Source organism: Canis lupus, chromosome 5 (genome assembly GCF_048164855.1).
Source record: "Canis lupus baileyi chromosome 5, mCanLup2.hap1, whole genome shotgun sequence".
Taxonomy (NCBI): Eukaryota; Metazoa; Chordata; class Mammalia; order Carnivora; family Canidae; genus Canis; species Canis lupus.
Window position 1 is genome coordinate 68,109,547 of NC_132842.1, and position 12,737 is coordinate 68,122,283.

Sequence of the window (12,737 nt, forward strand, 5' to 3'; positions counted from 1 at the left end):
AAAGTATTCAAATTCATACCCTCCACCCCCAAATGGCAGATACAGTCTTTTGTGTGCAAGCAGTTGTGTAATACACTTGGCCTCTCTCTTGCTCCTTCCCTCACTACTTCCCAGGAGAAGAGGAGGAACTTAATTGGATTGAGTTTGAAAAGACATATTGGTATGTATAGGGCAGCCCCCTTCCTATTAAGGCTCAGCTTTTGAGAAACACCTGATCTGCTCTGGTCCTCAAACTTGAAATTATATCTTAGGGAGCTCTACCTTGCCTCCTTAAAGCTCTGTTTGTGACTGAGGGTAACTTTGCCTAAATCTGGAGCTCACAAAGGCAAAGCTCATTTGCTGTAGACATATGTTTCACTCTCTGTTACGAATTTTATCAGAAAGAAAGGTGATATGCTGGTCTCCTATCTGCTTTATTCTTATTTTCTTATGAGTTGGTCCAGCACTTTGGTGGATAAGAGTAGTGTTTTAATTGAGCTCTTTCAAACCCCAAATGAATAAGCATATTTTGCTCCTTATATCAATTTCAGTCTTCCAAGAAGGGAAGGATTTCTCCCCTATCTGCAGACATGACAGACCTAAGACAAAGGCAATAAGTTAAATTTTATAAAACTGTTACACATGATTCTTGTGTTCAAAGGAAGTCAGGTTGGGCGCCTGGGTGGCTCCGTGGGTTAAGCGTCTGCCTTCAGCTCAGGTCATGATCCTTAGAGTTCCAGGATGGTGTCCAGCATCAGGATTCCTGCTCAGCAGGAGTCTGCTTCTCCCTCTGCCCTCACCCTACTTGTTCTCTCTCTCTCTCTCTTGCTCAAATAAATAAATAAAATCTTTAAAAAAGCAAAGCAAGTCAGGTTGATTAAATTGCTCCCTTTGAAGCAAAAACAAAAAAAACAAAAAAAAACAAAAAAAACAAAAGTGGTCATATATTTCTTTTTATTTTTATATTTTTATCTACATATATATGTAAGTGTACATTATATACACACATATATTTAATATATGAATGATTTTATTCAAATAATCCCTACTGTGGCATAATAAAAAATATATTTATAGATCTATATTTGGTCTTTAAAAAAAGGACATTATGAAAAAATTTATTTTGACATGCATGAGGATTTAGACTGAGAGAAAATTTTCTTGTAAAATACAATTCACTGCAACTAAAAAAACCCCACAATAATGGGTCAGTAATAAGTGGGAGTTGAAATTAGTAAAATGAGTACTTAATCATACTTGGAACTTTCTATTCCTTCAAATCACCATATGAATTAAGAACTGTGATTTAACATCTGAGTTTTCTTAAAATATATGCTGAATAAAGGTCAAAGAAACAAAGTAAGGAAAAGTTATACTTGATTTTAATAATGGGCTTTAAAGAAAATTTCTTATTTAAATTAAATTAATTAACATATACTATGTTATTAGTTTCAGAGGTAGAGCTCCGTTGATTCTATATATAATACCCAGGGCTCATTACATCACATGCCCTCCTTACTGTCCATCACCCAGTTATCCCATTCCCACCCTCTCTCCTCCAGCAACCCTCAGTTTGTTTCCTATGGTTAAGAGTCTCTAATGGTTTGTCTCCCTCTCTGATAATGTCTTGTTTTATTTTTCCCTCCTTTCCTCTATGCTCCTGTTTTGTTTCTTAAATTCCACATATGAGTGAAATCCTATAATTGTCTTTCTCTGACTGACTTATGTGTAGTTAAGTAAACTGGCATCACCAGATTTTAGTGATGCCACTAACAACACCTATGAAGTTCATAAGATGCCTGACACCTCAGAAAAAGAGGACCTAAGAAGAAATAAAAGCATCTGGAAAACTAGGCTGCATCACAGCAAACATGACATAGTTTTATTTTCTCATTTGATGTTCACAACTGAACTCTCATTTGAGTTCATTTGGAGTACTTACAAATCTCTAACATTTCTCATACATAAGGGACTATCATTTTCAATTTTCACATATAATTTTCCCATTTGGGTTGGAATAAACAAAAAATGATAATATATACTCTGATTTGTTAGCAACTATTACTCTTGCTCATTAATTTAATACAAAGAGCTCTAAATATTCTAGCATCTAAAATAGTTTTTATCACTTACATATAAGCTATAAATTCCTGTAATTAAGATGAATAATACATGATGAAATATTCTTTTGTAGATAGGCACAACAAGGAATAATTTATTAAGCCACAGTTGTGGTTTACTGTGCCCAAACTGTTAATACAAACAAGGTTTTTTTTTCCCTAACCAGATGTTGCACTGAACACCTGCTTTGCTGAGACTTGGAAATCTGGTATCTGCTAGGAAGAAGGTGTTTACGTGACCAGAACCCAATAAACACCTTGGGCACTAACTTCCTAATAAGTTTTCATGGTAGAGACAACATTTCACACATGTTGTCATAATTGAACGCTGGAGGAATGAAGCATGTTCTGTATGACTACAGCAGGAAAGGACTACTGGCAGCTTGCATCTGTTTTGTTCTAGGCTTTGTTTCATGTGCCTTTTCCTTTGGCTGAGTTTGCTTTCTATTCTTTCACTGTAATAAATCTTATCCATGACTCTGACAACATGCCAGGTCCTGTGAGTTCTCCCAGAGAAACATCAAACCTTAGGGATGGCCTTTGGAACCCCTGAGACAGTACCCCTCATTTATTTTATTTATTTATTTTTTTTGGAATTTAATAAATTTATTTTTTATTGGTGTTCAATTTACCAACATACAGAATAACCCCCAGTGCCCGTTACCCATTCACCCCCACCCCCTGCCCTCCTCCCCTTCCACCACCCCTAGTTCGTTTCCCAGAGTTAGGAGTCTTTATGTTCTGTCTTCCTTTCTGATATTTCCCACACATTTCTTCTCCCTTCCCTTATATTCCCTTTCACTATTATTTATATTCCCCAAATGAATGAGAACATATAATGTTTGTCCTTCTCCGATTGACTTACTTCACTCAGCTATTTGCCGAGAGAAGTATTTTTAAGTGACATTGACGTAAAATTTCAAAAGAGGGCTAAGAATCTACAATCCAATATAATTGACTATAATTGACTTGGTTCAAAGAGGTCATGCATTGACTCCTTCTAAGCAACATCTCAAATTATTATAATCCTTCTAGATATAAAAGCATTCCCAAATCCTTAAAATTGTTTTTTGTTAAACGGTTTTTGACATAAATTTCAAGAGTTAGAAACACAAGGCCAACCTTCAATCACATAAAGTCATATAATGGAAATTAATTAGAATGGTTCTTAGAATTTTTTTTCATTTAAAGTCACAAACCCATGTGTCTATTTCACTTCTTCCTTTTGAACTCTTAATCTACTTTGCCCCTTTTCATATTCAGCTGACATTCCTGCTTTCCATTTCATCATGATAATAGTAGCAATCAAAAGAGAACTTCCACATCTACCAAACTCTAGATTTACCAACATTCCAGGTTTTTCACCAATTAATGCTTATTTCTACTCATATTTTAAGATTGTAAGAAGAGTATCTGAGGTCAGTTTTTTTTATAAAATGATGTAACACTATGACTTGTGATCCATCATTAAATAACACCAAAATTAGTCATGTAACAGCATGACACTGGAGAAAGGACCTTAGAAATCATACAGTTTGTCTACCTCCATGTGTAAGGACATACAATTAATAGATTTTAATACCTCAACTAAAAATAAAAGCAAATCCAAAATATAGGAAGGGAAGACAATATTTTAGCTTTGTATATCTTCACTTTCAAAGTACTCTTTAAAACATAAAGTTGTGGGGTCACCAAAGTCGAAAATAAAATCCCTTCTTTATTAAAGAATTGTAAGTCTTTTTATATGATGAGGCTTTCAACAAAAAGAAAGAATAATTATCTAAAACACAAAGCAAAAACTAATTTGTTACACAAATTTGTGGGATGTGTGGGGTTCTTTTATTTTAAATAAAGTAAGTTTCTATGGATCCATTTCTGATTGATTTCTTTCCTATTTCTTTTAATCTACCCTTAGGAAATTTATTTATGGCATGGAACATAACATAGAATGCCATGCAGTACTAGTTCTTTACTTTGCCTCCCTCCAACAGATGTGAGTTACCTCCATTAATAGAGAGGGGGTCAGATTTAGGTAAACTTTATACTTAGGTGATATATATATATGTGTATATAAATATATATATATATATACACACACACACTTAGGTGATATATTATATATTTATATTTATATTTATAAGATATATATAAACTTCTATTAAAATATGTAACTTTAATATTTCTCTCCAGATAAAGAAGAGAAAGCAAGTAAGAGTGCCAGGAAAGAAATAAAAAGTTTGCCTATTTTACAGTTTTCATTTTTAATAAAAATCCAATATTGTAAATGTGCACAGCAATACTTCTATAGACACCAATTTAGCCCAGGTAACCACAAAATATGACACTTGTGTGGGTAATGAAAGACATTAGAAAATGAGCATCCATTACTATTCCTGCCTTTAAGAAATATATTCCCCAGCAAGGCCCATGAGCTCAAACACTGGCACTCAATATTTTCACAGCATCTTAGAAGGGATACCTGTAAGACAATGGCCTTCTCCTAAAGGAAATACAATGTGGATACAAAGTTTATAAAAACAAGAGAATCAGTAAAGATATGATGATTAGCTGTTAAATTAAGGAAAATAATTTATTGAAAAAATAAACCAAAGTAGCTGACAATATAATATGTATATTATGTGTGTGTGTTGTGTATGTAAGCTCTCTATTCTCCAATCCTAAAAAGATAAGGATTTGGGCAAATGAAATATTCACCAGTAAATAGAGAAAGAAATGAGTGGTATTCCCACTTCCTTCCCAGGTCCTTGGGTTGCCCAGAGATATAATGTGGTTGGGAATGAAGAAAAGAGACAGGACTATGAAACTTCCCATTCAGGGTATAAGGTACAATTAAAAAATGAAATGGGGATCCCTGGGTGGCGCAGCGGTTTGGCGCCTGCCTTTGGCCCAGGGCGCAATCCTGGAGACCCGGGATCGAATCCCACGTCGGGCTCCCGATGCATGGAGCCTGCTTCTCCCTCTGCCTGTGTCTCTGCCTCTCTCTCTCTCTCTCTGTGTGACTATCATAAATGAATAAAAATTAAAAACATATATATATATTAAAAAAATACTTTATAAAAAAAAATGAAATGGTCCCAAGTCATACTATCTTTCAAAGGATTCGTTTCTCTGAAATATCTAGATAAAAGGAATTTCATTCCCTGAAAGATTTTATGCAGGCCCAATTACTGCTTCTCTACATAATTCCTGACACAGTATATAAAAAATCAAGGAAAAAGACAGTAAGCCCCAATAACACATTTTATTATTCTAGGATTTTAAGTGTATATATTAAAGGCCTATTGAAATTAGCTACATAAAAATATCGTATCTACCAAATAAAAACTTCTAAGGGTAAGGAAAAAACATCAACAAGAAAAAAAAAAGAAAATAAGGTTAAGAAGAAGATACTAAATATGCTCAAGTAGATTCAAATCATATTAAAAAAGATAGAAAGGTTAAAGGTGTATCATATTTTTGAAAACTGTCAATTGACAACTGAAGATTTAAAATTAACTATGGTAGATACTGAAAAAGCAAAAAATAAAATGTGAAAAATGAAAATAAAATACCAAACAAAACAATGCTACCACTAACCAGGGTAATTTCACCACTGCCATCAGTAAGGTTAATGGAAAGTCACTTGGAACCATCAATGTTAGCTGTCACTTTTTTTTTTTAAGATTTTATTTATTTATTCATGAGAGACACAGAGAGAGAGAGAGAGGCAGAGACACAGACAGAGAGAGAGAAGCAGGCTCTACTCAAGGAGCCTGATGTGGGACTCGAACCCAGGAATCAGGATCATGCCCTGAGCCGAAGGCAGGTGCTCAACCGCTGAGCCACCAGGCATCCCAGCTGTTGCTTAATATAATGGTAATCATACTATGTTGTGCTGGATACATGTCTCAGTGCTTTGGAGTTTCTAAGAGAAGCTAAGTGGGCTGGTTTTGGGAGCCTTCCTCTACTAGGTCAGAGGATGTTTTGTGTTTCAGGATGCTGCTTAAGGGAAAACCCTTCTCTAACCAAAATCTTTGAATACCACTATTTCACAATATTACAAAAACAGAACTTTTTGGATGAAATAAAAACGTAGTTCTTTGAAGAATCACAAAACATTAGTGGGTATTAATAATTTCTTCTTTACTGTTTATCTGTACAACTAAATAGACTTCACCTGGGCACCTGCCTGGGTGGCTCAGTCAGTTAAGCATCTGCCTTCAGCTCAGGTCATGATTCCTGGGTCCTGGAATTAAGCCCTACAGCAGTCTCCCTGCTCAGCAAGAAGTCCACCTTTTCCTCTCCCTCTGCCCCTCCTCCCACTTGTATGTGCCCCCTCTCAAATAAATAAAAAAGTCTTTTTTTTTTTTAAGATTTTATTTATTTATTCATGAGAGACACAGAGAGAGAGGCAGAGACACAGGCAGAGGGAGAAGTAGATTCCATGCAGGGAGCCCGATGTGGGACTCAATTCCGGGACTCCAGGATCACGCCCTGGGCTGAAGGCAGCGCTAAACCACTGAGCCACTGGGCTGCCCAAATAAAAAAATCTTAAAAATAAATGAATAAATAAATAAATAGACTTTACTTACTATTAAAAAAGCAATAACTGGAAGGATGTAAGAGACTATAAACTACTGGAGGACAGGACTATATATACTAATATCATACTGCAGTCCAGTGATGATTTGGGTGTTAATTACATGATACATTTGTTCTCCCTGTACAGATCACAGGAAAGAAATAATAACAAGCATACGTAGCACATCTATTCTGATGAAGTCTCACTGTACCAGTGCAATAATAAAAACTTTTGCTTTCACTGTGGCATACCTGAAAATGTGTCAGCATGTGTGTCTGTGTGTCTTTTCAAGCATTAGTACCTATGAAATGAATGCTTCTCATCTTTGGGATATAAATTCTTTTCAAGTTTCAAAAACATCAAGAACCTTACTGAGGTCTCACAATAAAAATAACATGATAGGGACGCCTGGGTGGCTCAGCAGTTAAGTGCCTGCCTTCAGCTCGGAGCGTGATCCTGGAGTCCCTGGTTCGAATCTCACATCAAGCTTCCTATGCTTCTCCGGCTGCCTATGTCTCTGCCTCTCCCTCTCTGTGTCTCTCATGAATGAATAAATAAAATCTTCAAAAAATAATAATAATATGATAAAAGTATCTTTTTTTAAAAGGATGGGTTAAAAAAGGGAACAATATGCAAAAAAGACAATAACTCTAAGAAAATCTGCAAATGCTATTTTACTTTCATTGTTATAAAATTTTCTGAAAGTTTCAAGTTTTTATTTCATTCAGATCACCTGAAGCACAGCTTTTTATAAGGGTAAAGCTTTACAGCCTGTCATATATTTCATTCATTTTTGAAGTGCTTTGCATTAAAAATATTCTTGATCCAACATCCAAAATCCAGTATCTGATTATATGAATAAGCCATTTTTATAAAACTGAAACTAATTTTTAAAAAACTAAAAGAAAAAAAGATATTCTCAGAGATGAAATTGAGTACTAGAAAATTTGGGCAATTCATACCTCATCAGTGTTATAGATAATCTGGAGTCCTGAAGAAATCATTTCCACAAGGTAAAGGAGATAGAGTGACACTGTATTTATCTGAAAACAAACAACATTAAAAGGTTAAAGGAAATAACAAAAAGACTATGTTATGAAATTATATGTAAGAGCCAAAATTATAAGTCATTTCCTCTAATAGTAGCAAATAAAAACTATTTCCTTTCCTATTGTGAAATAAAGGAGCTGAGTGTTTAGCTCATCATAAAATCCTAGCTTTGAATATAAAACTCTAAAATCCTCAAATTCATTGTGATGGTTAATACCTGATTAGGGAAATGGCTGCAAATAGAACTGTTAGCAACTGTTTCTATAACATTTGTTCTCTAAGATTCACTTTCAAATTTTGGGTTTAAAGTACTCTACTTTGAAGTCATTTTGCCCCACAGGCAGCTATGTAATGTTAATTCATCTCAAATGTATGTAAATGAAAAAGTTATTTGGCAAGTAAGATATTAGGACTTTGCCAGTACATCATAAACAATAGGCAGTGCATCTTGAAAATAGTCTTATTCTCAGACAATACAGAATTTATGTAAACAACTGCAGGGACATATTAATTTTAATCAATGGTATAGCATATAAAATATATTTGTGAACAAATGAGTTTTATAAACAAATGAGCCACTTTTTTCTTTTAATCTATTCAAGATAGACATTATATGATATAAAAAAAAATGAAGACAGTAATGTCCATTTTAACAAAACCAGATTCTCACAGAAGCCTGAATGGGTGTATAAATTGTGTCAAATAAGTAAGTAGTGAAAGACAAATACTACAAACCTTGAATATGCTAAATGAAACAAGCCAGTCATAAAAGACCATATATTGTATAATTCTATGTACATAAAATTCATAGAACAGGAATATTCATAAAGATAGGAAGTAGATTGGTGATCGCCTAGGGCAAGGGGGTTTTGGGTAGATAGGAAGTAACTGCTAAAGAGCACAGATTTCTTTATGGAGTAATGAAAATGTTCTGAAATTAACTGTGATAGTGATTGCACAACTGTGAATATAATAAAAACCATTGAATTGTACACTTTAAATAGGTGAATTGTATGTTTTGTGAGCTATATCTCAATAAAGCTGTTATATAATAAACACATAGGAATCAGTAAAAGAACTTTCATTTAGCTAGGAAAATGGTAAGTTAAAATCAAAGAGAAAGCACAATTTAATTTAGTGCTGGTGTGATTCTAACCCAGAAGAGTATTTATTACCTTCTAACAGCCTTGGTGGCTCAGGTCTTCCTTGACTCACTTTCAGTCCTTACTGAGTAACTGACAGAAAGTCAGGGCAGAAAGTTATTTGTGTCCCAGAGGCCTTGGCAAAGCGGCCTTATGCTAGCAGGTGTGTTGGGTAGTGCTGCCTAATCATCTCTGCCTGAGACATCTTTGCCACAAGCACTTCATCCCAAACATTCTCAGTGTGTACATTTTCTCCACATCACCACCTGGCCATAAAGCAATTTTGCCATAAAAGATTATATAAAAAAAAAAAAAACTGGTTGACAGATTCGACAGTTTAGTTTCATTTCTCCATTGATGTGAAATTCCCACTTTTATATTATATAAATCTTATATTTTTATAATTATTCTTTGTATTCCATACTTTCTATATTATATAAATCTTAGCCCTCATAATGGTCTCTCTACAGTGATCCAGATGTTTGAACTCACATTTTCCACACGAGTATGGAGTGCCTATGAACAGCATATGACAATATGCCAAAAACAAACATACAGTGTAGATGGTGTTCACAAAGCAATGCAAAGCTTTGTTTACAAGTATGAAAGTGCTACCCCTCTTAATGAAGGAAGAAATTTTAGTGAAAAAAGAAAAAAGTGTAATGCCAGATGAGAAGGCAAATCAACAAGCAAAAAAAAAGTATTACTCTAAACAAAAGACTTTGAAAACAAACGCTTAGGTACGATCCAAATAATAAATTCAGTTATTTGCACAATAGTGCCGTGAATTTACACATATATTTTTTTAAGATTTTATTTATTTATTCATGAGAGACACACAGAGAGAGGCAGAGACACAGGCAGAGGGAGAAGCAGGCTCCATGCAGGACAACATGGGACTCGATCCCAGGTCACCAGGATCACGTCCTGGGCTGAAGGTGGCACTAAACCGCTGCGCCACCAGGGCTGCTCTACACATATTTTAAATGTATTTAGTGTTCCATATTCTGCAATAAGGTTTTAGTTTTGTCATTCATTTTTCATGTTATATTATGTCCTTTTTAATGATCCTCTTTTATTTTTTGTGATTTTATCTTTCAAAGTAAAACTGCCTTACAGTCAATTAGTTATGCGGTGAAAATACATGCAATGAAAATTGTGGCAGCAAAGATGTGAATTGCAAAACTACTTAACACTGCCGCCAGGGCCTGGCAGTGCTGATGGCTCTTTCAGGAAGCAGAACTGTCTTGGACACCGCCTGACTTTTCAGCATTCAAAATCCAGAGGTTAAAAACAAAACAAAAATCCAGGGGTTGTCAGGGTCTTGTCATGGTTCAAGTGAGCAAGACACAATGATACAGGAGTCTCATTTTAGGGTTTTTAGACTGACATTAATTTTTGAGTGATCCTTCTTAAAACATGGTAAACATGGTAGAGAAGAGCTTCAAAATATTGCCAGTCTCACCCAAATATTTTCTTATAGCACTGACACTGGTCTATCAGAAATGACTTCAAAGAAATGTCATTGCAGCCATTTACAGCTACACCTCCAAGAGCTCTCTGCTCTGACTTGCAGAATGCCTCTGTGAGAAAATATCATTAAGTGGCAAATTGTACAGAAACAGCCAAATAACAGGTCAACCAGTATTTATTTAAAATCTACCATGAGGCAGGTACTAAGCCTGAATTCTGGGATAAAAAATAAATGAGCTGGTATATTCTGAAAATCGTATTTCAAATAGTAAACATATTTGTCAAAGCAAAAAATACATACAATCTAATTAGATTATAATTATAAGAAGGTCAAGCAACTACATATTCATATAATACTAATTCTCCAAGGTACTGGTTACAAAAAAGTGTTAAGAATTTCTGCTGCATAGAAATGGGGACACTGCTTTCCATGACTCGGAGGAGTCATACTAAAGTAAGACATTTCAGATCTCTAGAGAGACAGAGGGACTATAAAAAGGACATATTCTTATTTTAGTAAAGAATATATGAATAATAAGTATTCTGTCTTAAAGACAGCAGAACCAAATGATGAGCAGGAAGACAACTCATTAAAAAGCATATATAATATCTATATCCTAAAAACAAGGCAACAGGATGTCCAGCTATAAGCAGTACACAGATATAAGAGAAAAAGAAGTGAAAGCAAAACATAAAATACCATAGTACGTTCTTAGCCCAGGTATAAAATTTAATATACGAGACAAAATTTATAGACTCCAGAAATGCCTTTTGGGATTACATTTCAATGTTATGCTTATAGCTTTGTTGAAGGTTGATATATCAAAAATGAAATGTCATGTAACAAAAATTTCTGATTTGCTGTTCTATCACTGCCTACTGTCTTTTATTCCATAGTTCCTAAGTGTTGGCATTCTTCTAAATTTGATAATAAGTTTAAGCTTTTGTCACAGAAAAAACTCTGGGATTCTTTCTTTGAGATAGGGAACAATATTATAAGCCATCCACTTGCCCTTTTCTGCTTGCTGACCAAGACCACAATCTGACTTAATAATGCTCAGTCACAGTAACTAACTCAGCCCTGGTGGCTCCCATTTCACTACCTCATTTTAGGGTTGGTTTTCTGCTTCTGTTTTGAACAATTTAAGAAATCTACTTTATCCAATTTGTAAATAGCTCCAAATCTTCTATGATGTAGAGTATGCAGAGAGAAGAAGAAAACATACAGTACTGTCCTCTTACCTGAAGATGACCGTATTCTTCATAGGAGAGGACCTCATCTCCCGTGTGCACATTGAAAACAGAGTGAAGACAGGTTGCTGGGCGTGGGTCCTGCTTAAACTGCTGGACCTAAAATCAAACACAAAATTCAAATAGTACTAATAACTCACACTATCACCCAAATTTAGAGATTATAAATTATTTTTCATGAAACCTTTCAATAAGGAAAGCTGCAGTCTAAAGGCAGAGTACAGAGCAAAGTAGACATGTTATTTTTCCTAAAGAAACAAAACACTGACAAAACTCGTAAGTACTAAGGTAATACTTAACATGATTGTAGAATATTTAAATGATATTTCAAAAACAGCAAATCAAGTGTAATAGGGAGCTTGTGAATATGGTAGCAGCAGAGTTTGCAGTTTGTTTTGTATTCATTTTATTTTAGAGTTAAATAATAGTTTACTCTGTGGGACAGTATTTCAGGGATTACATCCCACTGTATTGCTATTTGGAAATGCTTCCATGACACTCAATGAAAAGGTGGTTCAGACCTCATGCTAATTCAGTAAGTGTTCAAAACTTCAAATGCTGTTTCCTTTTCTAAGGATCAAAAGTTGTAACCTTTGTACCTATCAACATGTTTTGACTTCCTTTGCCACATATACTCTCTTTACTAAGGTACCAATTCCAAGAGAACATAGGATATACCTGCACTAGTAACTGCACATAAAGTTTAACCATTTAAAAAAAAAAAGTTTAACCATTTTAGAGTACTAAGTAAATATTAAATGATACAACAAACTCCAAGGACCAAAAATGAAATCCATCTCCTTTTTTAGAGCCTCTTCAATTCAATTTGGTGAATATTTCCTGATACCAATCATATGTCAAGTACTGTGCTAGTCCCTGGAAGTATGAGATGCATAAAAACAGAGGATGAATCAATTAATGCATAGTTATATGTAAAGGGAATGATTTTTTCTTCCTTCGAAAATATATAAGTGGTTATAATATCTGTGATGTCATGATCTTGCATTGCTTCACTTGGCTAATGAAGCACATAGAACCATATTATTTTCCTCACCTTCAAAATCCTTCTCATCCTTAAAATTCTATCCCCCCAAAATATCTTCTTTTATAAAGTCCCTTCTGAACTGTTTCTCACATTTC

General features: G+C 34.6%; 1 protein-coding gene across 6 annotated transcripts in view; it reads right to left on the reverse strand.

Moving 5' to 3' along the window:
• PHKB (phosphorylase kinase regulatory subunit beta) overlaps positions 1 to 12,737 on the reverse strand; it is a 214,910-nt gene that overhangs the window by 145,486 nt on the left and 56,687 nt on the right. For all 6 annotated transcript variants that reach the window (XM_072827267.1, XM_072827266.1, XM_072827263.1 and 3 more), the window contains 2 exons: positions 11,589 to 11,696; positions 7,644 to 7,724 (listed from right to left, as the gene is read on the reverse strand). In XM_072827267.1, coding sequence (XP_072683368.1) covers positions 7,644 to 7,724; positions 11,589 to 11,696 — 189 coding nt within the window. The remainder of the gene's footprint in view (positions 1 to 7,643; positions 7,725 to 11,588; positions 11,697 to 12,737) is intronic.